Below are 12,303 nucleotides of genomic sequence, written 5' to 3' on the forward strand. Positions count from 1 at the left end.
ATATTCGTTAAATGAGATAAGGACAAACCAGGAAGACCTAGAGGAAAGAGAGAAAAGAAGAGCGGAAGTAGAAAATAACATGTATTTTAAGAGAATAGACGGAAAGGAACTATATTTAGTGACACAGACATTGGCCGAAAAGATAATAAAGAAATTACATGAGAACAATGGGCATATCGGCAGCAGAAAAGTTTGGCTCGTTTTTAGGGAAAATTACATCAGCCGACAGGATTACCGCATTGCAAAGGAAATTACCCAGAAGTGCGATGTATGTCAAAAATATAAGAGTCGGAATTTCAAAAACGAAAATGTTGCCAAAAATATTGAAGCCCGAAACAAACTAGACATTGTAGCAATAGATATGTTAAGCGACCTAATTATGACCACTAAAAGGAACAAACATATTTTGGTAATGGTGGATGTGTTTTCAAAATACGTAAAATTATATAGTTGCCGCACCACAAAGGGGGAAGAAATATTAAGAAAAATCGACAATTTTATAGCCATAGTAGGAACACCAAAAAAGATTCTACTGGACAATGCAACGTATTTCCGAAATGATCGTTTCAAGGGACAACTTCGAGAACGAGGAATAGAGACAAATTTTGTCAGCATCAGGCATCCACAGAGTAATCCTTCGGAACGATTCATACAGGAAGTGACGAAATTTCTTCGCATTGCAACAGATAGTCAACATCGCCACTGGGACAGGAAAATGGCGGAAATAGAAAGGTATCTAAATACAATTCCGAGCACAGTAACAAAAGAGACCCCAGAATACATCATGAAGGGTGTACTGCCGATAAGGCCATGGGAAGACCAAGAGCCAAAAGAATATCAACAGGTGATTGAAACCGTACAGAGAAGATTACGGCGAAGCAACGAAAAATATATCCAAAGACAGGAACACAATAGAAAAAGAAGACCAGTTACTTTCCAAAAGGGTGAAAAAGTACTCGTGAGGGCATTACGAGTATCAAATCTTCCTGGGGGCATTTGCGCAAAGTTGATGCCTGTTTTCGAAGGCCCGTACTTCGTGAATAATGAAAATGGGATAAATAGTTATGAGTTGAGGCACAGGAACTCGGAAAAGATCCGAGGAATTTATAATATTCACGATGTATACAAATATCACGAATAAAAGACAGAATTACATGAAGTAGATAGTAAGTTAGGATATAAGACGTAGATTAAAAAGGAAATATACAGGGAGTTGGTTTGCCTCGAGAAAATTTATTTAAAAATGCAGATAAATTTTATCGAATACAAGGCGGGGATTTGTTATATTTCTATTTGATATGAAAATTAAATTTTGATAATTATAAACAGAATTCAATTTAATATAAAATATTTTCAATTTTCTCAACCACGGGCATATAAATTTAGAACAACCAGTATACAACAAATTGTTATGTTTAATTTTAAGAAGTGATTAGACGAAGCTTACGAAACTCGGGACAATGCGCTTAGAATAAACAAAGATAATAGGTCATTATCGTTGTTCGCGGAAGGTTCGATCATTAGCCTATGCTAAATAAGACTCAGTTGAAATAGAGAATAGGTCATTAAAATTTGTAAATAGTAGAAAGTAATTTTAGAATGGGAATTAACTATTTCTTTTTTGAAATCCATTAAGCATATTTAGAAAGATTAAAAATTGGTTTTGAGGAAAACTGCGAATGAGAGTTGGTGGTGGAAGGTTGATTTGTGAATCTGGAAGGGATATTTAGAAAGTAGGGGAATGAATGACAAATATAGATCAGAATGTTTTGAGCTGTCGAGAAGTGAAGTCCAGTAGTAGACGGTAGTGTACGGAGAGTGAGAAAGCCGGTATAGTTCCGTGAGTGTGGAGTATCTATCGTGGAACGAGAGGTAGGCCAGGTCGAGAGTAAAGAACCTCCTTGAGCCAAGAGTGTCCCGGTAGCTGATTGAAGTTTCGAAAAAGGTAGAAACACGGCATCACGACAGAAGCAGGAACGGGAGCTATACGAGCTAGTTTTCAAAGGAGAACATTACTGGAAGCCAGGACGAGGTTTTGATCGCAGCCAAGGATAGCAGGAGACAGGTCTTTTGTGAAGACATTCTCAGTTCACCAGAAAAAGGTCAGTCTCATTTGTTTGGACATGAATGTATGGGTTTTTCGTATTAAATACCACATTTAAAATTGAAGAACATAATCAATAATATCAGAAAAGCTTCATCAAACTTAAATAGAATTGTTGCTAATAAATCCTAATAGTTAAATGTTAATAAAAACTTTCAATTGGAAACCAAAAGGAAATAAGATTCCCATGTGTAAATGTTATGTTTAAGAATAATAAGATATAGCAAATATTAAGCAGTGATTGCCATTTAAATAAAATAAACCATATTTTGATTATAATTGTAACCCATATGTGTGTATTATTTTACTCTTTTCTTTCCTATCCCGATTAGGAACCATTGAGAAATACTTAGAAGCCACGTAAGTAAGTAATTAATTTTATAAAAAGCCCTGAGATTGAAAACATATTGATATGTGATCTGGTAAATTAATTAGATTATTATAAATGCATTGATTAAATTAAATGACATATAAGAATATTATCTCATATCAATAATCAAGATCACATGAATATATATAATGAAATTCGAACCAATAGAGATCAAAACAAAAACCATCACTGTAAGAATCAACGCCATACCGATGCTCCTGGACGAGTACTCCTCATTTAATCCCTATTTTAAATATTTAAAAATCGTTTTTTTGCTCTCCTGAGGAAGTTGGCTTTTTGCAGGTACATCATTCTTATTCCGGACAGGCGAATACAGCAAACGTTCCAAGAGTCCCTGGAACGCTAATTAGCCTTTATGCAGACGAAGCTTCAATTGCAGCAGCACACAGAAACATTGTCATAGGTGTAAGAAATTTACAGATAACACTAAGAACAATGGATTATCCAATGTAAAATGCTGTGAATCCAGAAAATTGTCCAAGAACAAGCTCTAACATTCAAACCACGACATGTTAACATGACAATCCAGAAAAGAGCAACGGTCAGAGCCGCAATAAGAGAATTCACAGGAAGAAGAAGCAAACTACCTACGAAAAAAAAAAAAGAATAATACTGAAGCATCATACATCCAAATATTACATACCTACTCATCTTTCGCATGGGGACACACAAGTCATAGCAATAAAAAGAAGATTCAAGCAGCACACAATAACTGCCTTAAAGAACCTGTACAAACGTACCCAGATACGTAGCTGAGTGGTTCCTATTCAGAAATCTAAAACAAATAAGGGAGCTGGATATGATGGAGGAAAATTGCAGAACAAAATTCTCTGAGCTTGAAGATCACGCTAACTAAATTCTGCAGAGATATTAAGATATGATGTATACCATAGATGAAATCACAGAAGACCCAAACAGCAAATATTAGCAAACATATAACAAAGTCTAGATGATCCTATGTCTACCAAAATAAGTTAAGGCGCCCACCTTTGGCATCGCATGGTATTTACTAATGATATTATCATTATTATGATGTATCAGACAAGCCTCAAAAAAATCTACAAAAAATGGCTTCAACTACCAAAAAAATTAACAAAACAGTAAAAAAAGGCAGAAGCAAGAAAAAATACCAAAAAAACCCAAAAAGCGCAAAAAGGCCCACATACTCGAGCGCGGATTCACCGAACTGGACGTAACACGGAGCGGGGACTCGAGGATCGACGAAGAAATACAGATAGATGATCTAAACTAAGGGTAAGAACAGAACAAGTAAGTCGAGGTGGAGGTGTAGGTCGCGGTGGATGCTACTAGTTAAGTCGCGGTCGATGTCGACAGCACATAGCAAGGAGGTCACCTGAGCTGTCAGTCGAGCTAGAACCACTATCAAGTGAAGTAGTTTAATGAAATTTGAATGACAAAAAGACTGTGCTTTTGCGATGTTGTGTCAGTCAAGTGATGATAGTGATGAAATGTCAGCTGTAAACAATCAGATCATCCTTCATATTTCAAAAATTTACTGAATTTAATTACTTTAGAGGGGCCGGCGTAGCTAAGCGGTAGTGTGCTTGGCTCGTGTGCTGGTAGACCGGAGTTCAAATTCCATAGCCGGCAAGAACAACTAGGCATTTTTAAAGTGTTTATAGGCCCCATGTCGACTCAGCCTGAATAAAATGAGTACCTTGGGTAAAACCAGGGGTAATAATAGGCAGTTGAAGCGTAGTACTGGCCCTGTTACCTTCCTTGTATACCGTAGGCCCTAGATATAGCAGACTACCCTGCTATACTCAGAAAGCCACGTGAGCGGTATAAAACGGGAGACTATTATTATTATAGAAATTCAAAAAGAAACTGAATACAAAAAAGTGATTATATAAAAAGTATAAACGCAGATAGCGCAGGTAATGACAACGTGGCTTCGAACGGACCAATCACAGGGAAGCATCCTCGTAGGCCGCGCAGTAGACATCCATGTAAAGATTAACCTGGTACGGACATGTCAGAAGAGCAGACCAAAATCGTTGGATAAACAGAATAACAGAGTAGAGCCCGATAGGAAGAAGGAAGAGAGGGAGACCCCGGAGATCTTTCAGAGATGAAGTGGACGAATCAATGGAAAGAAGAAATCTGCAGGAAGGGGACTGGCAAAACAGAAAGAAGTCGAGAAAACGGTTTAGTGAAATAATACAGTGAATCTGTGGAAATCCTTAGTATAATATATCATTTTAATCTCCCCAGATATTAACGCGATAAATCATTGTGATTTCTCAATTTTTTTACGGGTCATAATATGATCAATAAAATTACAATAAAATCAATAAATTGCAAATTTTTAGAAAGTTACCAATGTATATTATGTCCATTACATGTGAGTTTTGTCTTTTTTCAGAGTCGAATACTAGAGGATGCCTCGATAATGTGTAATTCGTGGTCTCCAAGACATAATGTGAGTCCACTTTAACTTTATTAATAGACACATGTTATCATTTTTAAAACAGATCAAAAAAACAAACTTTAACAATATTTTACATATTATACATACTTCATTCCAATACGCTATTTAGGGAATATAATGAACAGAACCATAATTCCACTAACAGTAAAAAAATCATTGAATAACCAAAAAAATTATTAATAATCAAAAAGAAATAGTTAAAAGTGACGACAGGATTTATTAGATATATTAAAAATAGTTTTTAAAATAATAAATCTCTTGTTGTACTTGGCATGAAGTATAGTGTATTTGTCTGTTTGTCCTTTTATCTAATAGCATGATATTACGAGTAGTTCAATGAAAAACTCATTAATGTATACATAATAATATATTATAGAAATTTTATAATACATAAAGCATGCTAAACTATTGGGTTATCTTATAAGTTTATATCTATCATTTATGTTTCAATTCAACATATTTCACTATACTGAATTTACAATCAAGATGCAGTAGAAATAAACAAACCAAAACACGTTAAATGCTACTAGGAGCACTCCCGAATCATAATTTACAATGTATGTATATGTTATAGTCAAAGCCCGAATTTCAGGCACTCCTAGGTTTGACTAGGCAATCCTCAGGTCTGACTGACGGTCTTAGTCAAAGCCCGAAATAAATTATAGTTTCGGCCTTTGACTAGTCAAACCTAGGAGAGACTAAGTTGGTCAGGCAAAGGTCGAAATTTAATTTTATCAAATCGGGGTTTGACTAGTCAAACCCCGATCAGCTATTAAAATGTTGTAATTTGTTAGATTAGTGTTGTTCTGAAGCGTTTCTATTCGTTCCTGAATATTATAAACGATCAAGAAGAGACAATAAAATTTACAATGGAAAAGGAATACAATAACAGCCTACCTTTCCTCGATGTTTTGATCTCAAAGAAGGATATTGGATATGATACTCAAGTGTATAGAAAACCAACACACACCAACAGATATCTCAATTAAAAGTCAAATCACAACATCAACGTTAAAAAGGGAATCATTAAATCCTTATATGATAGAGCCAAAATTACTTGTTCTAACGAAAATTCCTTTTTAGCAGAAAAACAATTGTTAACATCTGTTTTATTAAAAAATGATCATCCTTTATCGTTTATAAATAAGGAATTGTCAAGATTGGATCGAATGGAACAGAACAACTTAGAACGGGATCCTACAACATTCACCAGAAATAGTACGAGGAAAATATCAATACCATATATAAAAGGACTATCCGAGAAACTTAAAACAATAGGAAATAAATTCAACATTTCAACAACATTCAAAACAACAAACACATTGAGATCTATTCTATCTAAAACTAAACCTAACAATGATCAAGAAAGAACAAAGAATTGCATTTATAAAATACCTTGTAAATGCGAACAATTTTATTTAAGTGAGACATCAAGACCATTAGACGTTAGAATAAGTGAACATCAATCTTATATTAAAAATAGAGAATTTGAGAGATCTCAAATATGTCAACACGCATGGGATAATGAACATAGAGTTCAGTGGAGAGATTCAAGTACAGTCCTGAAAGAATCAGATAGTAAAAAGAGAAAAATCAAAGAAGCGGCTCTAATTATGCTAAATGAAACCAATTGTGTCGCAAATTCCTCGGTAGAATGCAGTAGGATGTGGTTACCCATACTGAAAAAGGAAGTCAATAGAAAGAAAATACCAAGATTAGTAAGTCAATAATATCGAGCTAGTACATATTTTATATTTTACTATTACTTATATATCTAGTATTATTAATATTATTTATAATTTAAACATCTTACAAGTCAGAATTTGGTATTATTTATTGAGAGTAAATTAATGTAAGACCAAATACTTACGATGTCGGGATAGTATCACAGGGTTTTTCCTGGTTTTCCCTTGTGATTTACTATGAAGTCTCTAACGCGAGAATTTTACTGTCGTTGCATTTGGTTGTCTTTTTAAAGACAGATCACATGCTATAATTTTTTATGACGGATATTCTTGAGTTGGGGTTGATTTCATGTAATCGAATGAACTATCTTTCAGTAAGTCGTTCCAGGAACGCAACTCATAAATATTGGCAATATCATTTTAAAGTCTTCTACTTTAAAATGTATAATATATATGTCTGAATTGCCAATATAAATGAGTGAGATTAAATAAATTATTAGAAGAATTTTTTTGCTTAGCAACAACACTTTTGTTTATTTTAGTAATATTTTGTATTTTGACAACGGCACCCGATTTGGGCGTCGAAACGTTAATAAAATTATTTTTTTCATTTTAATTGTGGCTTATTTCCCATATAAATAATTAATTGTTAGATTAGGTTTAAAAAACTTCATTTTTTAATTTTAATGTTAATTATTTTTATATTGTCGTAATTAAAATAAAAACATTAGTATTTATTCTCACATGTTGAGGCATTATGGCATTTAGAGAGTTGCACAATACGTTAGACCTTTTACACTTACATAATTTTGAAGAGCATTTTTTATTGCAGTAGCATTTTATAAAGCCTTATCCTCCAAATTTATAATATTTTGTACCTACTAATTTCTCTTAGAGGTAGCTTAGTGTCTGGAGCATCTTCGAAATTAAGAAAATTCTCTTTGTATTCTCTTATTTGATTTCTTGAAAAAAGTGTGTTTATTGTTCCGTACTTCGTATCAACTCTATATAAACCGTCAATTATTTTATCTTGTATGATACCCAAAATATTTCGAGCATCTCCTTTGGCTCTATCAAAGCTGGGGATAAGTATAGGTATTGTTACAGTTTTTCCCATCGAAATTGGAGGACATTTTTTTTCACTTAATTGTTTCATAGCATTAGCCTGAGTATGAAGACCTTCAATCGCCTTTCCTTTATTTACTTAGATAGAACCAAAGGAGATGCTCGAAATGTTTTGGGTATTATACAAGATAAAACAATTGACGGTTTATATAGAGTTGGTACGAAATACGGAACAATACACACACTTTTTTTTTAAAGAGAATTTCTTAATTTCGAAGATGTTCCAGACGTTAAGCTGCCTCTAAGAGAAATTAGTACAAAAGATCCTAAATTTGGAGGTCAAGGTTTTATAAAACGCTACTGCAATAAGAAATGCTCTTCAAAATTATGTAAGTGTAAAAGGTCTAACGTACTGAGCAACTCTAAATGCCATAATGCCTCAATATGTGAGAATAAACACTAATTTTTTAATTTCAATTACAACAATATAAAAATAATAAACAATAAAATTAAAAAATGACGTTTAATTAAACCTAATCTAACAAATTACGACATAATAGCTAATCGGGGTTTGACTAGTCAAACCCCGATTTCACAAAATTAAATTTCGACCTTTGCCTGACCAACTTAGTCTCTCCTAGGTTTGACTAGTCAAAGGCCGAAACTGTAATTTATTTCGGGCTTTGACTAAGACCGTCAGTCAGACCTGAGGATTGCCTAGTCAAACCTAGGAGTGCCTGAAATTCGGGCTTTGACTATAACATATATACATTGTAAATCATGATTTGGGATTTACAATGTACATACATTGTAAATTATGATTCGGGAGTGTTCATACTAGCATTCAACTTGTCTTGGTTTGTTTATTTCTACTGCATCTCGATTGTAAATTTAGTATAGGTAATTCTGTTTTCACTTTGGCAGTTTATTAAGCTAAAGAAACAGAAACAGAGGAAATCTGAAAATGAAAATCTTTATTCGTCGTCTCTTGTCTCATAAATTGTAAAAGTTGGAGATTTAGGATGTTATCAGAAAGAGGTTTCAATAAGAAAAGTTTCAGATTAAAACAATTATTTCTTCTTCTTCTTCTTCTTCTTCTTCTTCTTCCTTATTGTATGTAGGCTTTAAAGCTTGTTTCTTCTTCAATATTAGCCTCCTAAATTGTTTAAATTATCGCACCACCTTTTTCTTGGTCTGCCAATACTTCTCCGTCCATTTGGTGACTTATCTCATGTTATTCGTACTATCCTATCTTCTGCCATTCTACTAATGTATTCGTTCCACTCCTATTTCCGTTTTGTCACCCATCCATTAATGTCTTCTACATTGCATGATCTTCTTATGTTTTCGCTTCCCTCCCTATCCAACAGACTTTTTCCTGATATTCGTCGAAGTATTTTCATCTCTGTTGTTTTTAGTAGTCGTCTCATTTTAGATGTGTCAGGTCTTGTCTCCGCCTTTTATGTCAATATAGGTCTAATTGCTGCTTTATAGATTCTTGCCTTTGTGTCTTGTCTTAGGTGTTTGTTCTTCCAGATTGTGTCATTAAGAGATCCCGCCGCTTTACTTGCTTTTCAGTTTTGTTGCCATACTTCCTCTTCAACATCTCCTTAACTGGTTATATCTATTCCCAGATATTTAAACCTTGCTTCCTGATTTATTATTTTCCCATCAATTTCAATTTTACATCGTAGTGGGTATTTAGATGTTGTCATACATTTGGTTTTTCCTGCTGATATTATCATATTGTATTTCTTGGCTGTTGTATTGAAGATGTGTGTTAATTTTTAGAGATCGTCTTCTGTCTCGGCGATTAATGCGGAGTCGTCTGCATAACATAATACAGTGAAACCCGCTTATTGGAATAGCATTTGTGCCAAGTTTTAGATTAGAATATTATTCCTAGTAATATTATATTATTATATAGTATTCCTATAACCGGGATATTCTAATAATAGATCATTGGTTGCTACTATAAATGTTTCGAGACCTCAAATTTCTATTCCTTAAACCGGGATATTCCTTTAATAGGTATTCTAATAAGCGGGTTCGACTGTATTTGGATTTATTTGTTCCCTATTCTGTAACCATGACCTTTACGTACTGCTTCTATTATTTCGTCCATTATTATATTAAAGAGCAGTGTGCTTAACGAGTCACCTTGTCTGACTCCGCTTTATACTGGTATAAACATTGTTAGTTTTCCATTTATCTTTGCCTGTATTCGATTGTGGAAGTAGATGTTTTCGATAGTTTGTATAATATTGATTGGTATTGTTCTTCTATACAGTAAGTGTAAGACGTCTCCGACTTGGATGCGATCGAAAGCTTTGTCAGGTCCATAAAACATAGATATGCTGGTTTATATACTCGATGGTCTTTTCTGTGATTTGTCTCAGTACAAATACGGCGTCTACACAGGATCTGCCGGATCTGAATCTTTGTTGTTCATCTGATAAAGCTGTTAGTTTATTGATTTTGTTGGTTAGGACTTTTGTGGTTAGCTTAAGTGCAGTGTTCAGAGTAGATTTATACCTCTATAATTGTTGGGGTCTTCTTTGTATCCTTTCTTGAAGATTGGTATCAATTATTTACTATTTTAATTTTTATTTTAATAGTGAATTTTATATCTGGGACTTTTATCTTTTCAGAAAGGAAATCTGTTTAAACTCTGAACAATTAAAATAAATCACCCAAAATCAATACATACAAGTATTATAGTCAGTCTGAATGGGGTATATAAGTCTTATTCTTTATAAAATGTGGTGTGTTCGTTGGAGAATTGGGTAACCAAACTACTGAAGGAAATGCACAAATTTATTGAGATGTTAACAGTTAGAGATACAAAACGATACTAAATTAATGAATACAAGTCTTTTCTTAGAACCTTTCATAGTCCATGAACATTTCGCTGGCACCGCGAAATTATAAGCGTTGGTGACCGTTGGTGTTTATCATCTCACGTAGTCTAAATATTGAAATATAAACACACACAGTGGCGTGCTCGCCATAACATATATCGATACGTTAACTGCGATGGACATTCTCTACCCCAAAAGGATTACTTAAAATATCTTGGCATTCACCTGGACAAACGATTAACATGGAGTAAACATATGGACAAAAATACTACAACTGGGAATTTTATACAGAACATTTTATTGGATGCTGGAAAAAACTCATCCCTACCGATGGATAACAAGCTGCTGATATACAAAGTAATAAAATCCATTTGGTTATATTTTATAGTTCGCAGCTCTGGTGATCAGCTAGCAAATCTAATTTTATGAAAATACAAAGATTCTAATCTAAAACTCTAAGAACAACCGTCAATTACACTTGGTATATCCACAGTGACGCCTGTCATAATTTCTGGACAATATCAAAATAGGTTGCGCGTCCTCCTAATACCCTGGCATTCAATATTCTCAACAGCCAAAAGGCGAATAGATTGAAGCTACATATTATGATCTCTTGGACATACCTAACCGAACCTGACAGTGCCTACAGTAGTGGAAGTGCCTACAGTGCCTATAACAGCGCCCAGCCATTGTGTTCTGTGCCGTTTGTACTGTTTTTGTATTTATGACGTTTACGACTTTTTTAATTCACTCTAGAGGAATCTTTACAGTTAATTGACAATTTCTCCAATCAAATGTAATTTTTTTGTGTAAAACCTATCGGTAATACAGTGTACTGTTGATGGTGTATATCTAATGAATCATAAGATCTTTAGATCCTGTTACTATGGCAAGAAATGTAGCATTGATACAAAATGGCTGCGGACAGCGTGAAACCGCAATAATTGTTAGAAGGAGTCTATGTGCAGTTCTAAATGTTGACCAGTGCTCTGAAGAGACTCATTTAATAACCAGAAGACCATGATCCAGGCGAAATCAAATCACCGTCCAAAGAGATGATCTGTTCATGGTGTCCGCAATTTGCGGAACATCTGGGGGTTTCTTATGAAAAAACTTCTAGAATTGAGAAATGTTACTGTTAGTGAAAGAAGGCTTCGAGCTGCTAAAATGAACTTACAGACAGATGGCTACAGGCCCACCATTACAACGCCGGCATCGGATAGCAAGATTCAATTTTGCCAAAACTCACCTGCATTGCAATAATATAAATTGGAGCAACGTACTCTTTTCAGGTATAAATCAACTGAACACCGCACTTAAGCTAACCTAGGACGAGAGTCCTAACCAACAAAATCAATAAACTAACAACTTTATCATATGAACAACAAGGATTCAGATCCGGAAGATCCTGCGTAGAAACCGTATTTGTACTGAGATAAATCACAGAAAAGACCATTGAGTACAATAAACCAGCATATCTATGTTTTATAAACCTGACAAAGGCTTTCGATCGCATCCAAGTCGAAGACGTCTTAGATTTACTGTATAGAAGAAACATACCAATCAATATTATACAAACCATCAAAAACATCTACTTTCATAATCGAATACAGGCAAAGATAAATGGAAAACTAACGCAGTTTATACCAGTACAAAACGGAGTCAGACAAGGTGACTCATTAAGCCCACTGCTCTTTAATATAATAATGGACGAAATAATAGAAGCAGTACGTAAAGGTCATAGT

At 34.2% G+C, this 12,303-nt stretch overlaps 1 protein-coding gene across 1 annotated transcript in view; it reads left to right on the forward strand.

Annotated features, from left to right (window-relative positions):
• The first annotated feature begins 4,887 nt into the window (after window positions 1-4,887).
• Window positions 4,888-12,303, forward strand: part of LOC114324776 (inhibitory POU protein) — a 104,562-nt gene continuing 97,146 nt past the window's right edge. The window contains exon 1 of the mRNA XM_050655451.1: window positions 4,888-4,938. Within this exon, the coding sequence (XP_050511408.1) occupies window positions 4,909-4,938 (30 nt within the window). The 5' untranslated portion in view covers window positions 4,888-4,908. The remainder of the gene's footprint in view (window positions 4,939-12,303) is intronic.

The sequence above is a fragment of the Diabrotica virgifera genome, chromosome 7 (assembly GCF_917563875.1).
Source record: "Diabrotica virgifera virgifera chromosome 7, PGI_DIABVI_V3a".
NCBI lineage: Eukaryota > Metazoa > Arthropoda > Insecta > Coleoptera > Chrysomelidae > Diabrotica > Diabrotica virgifera.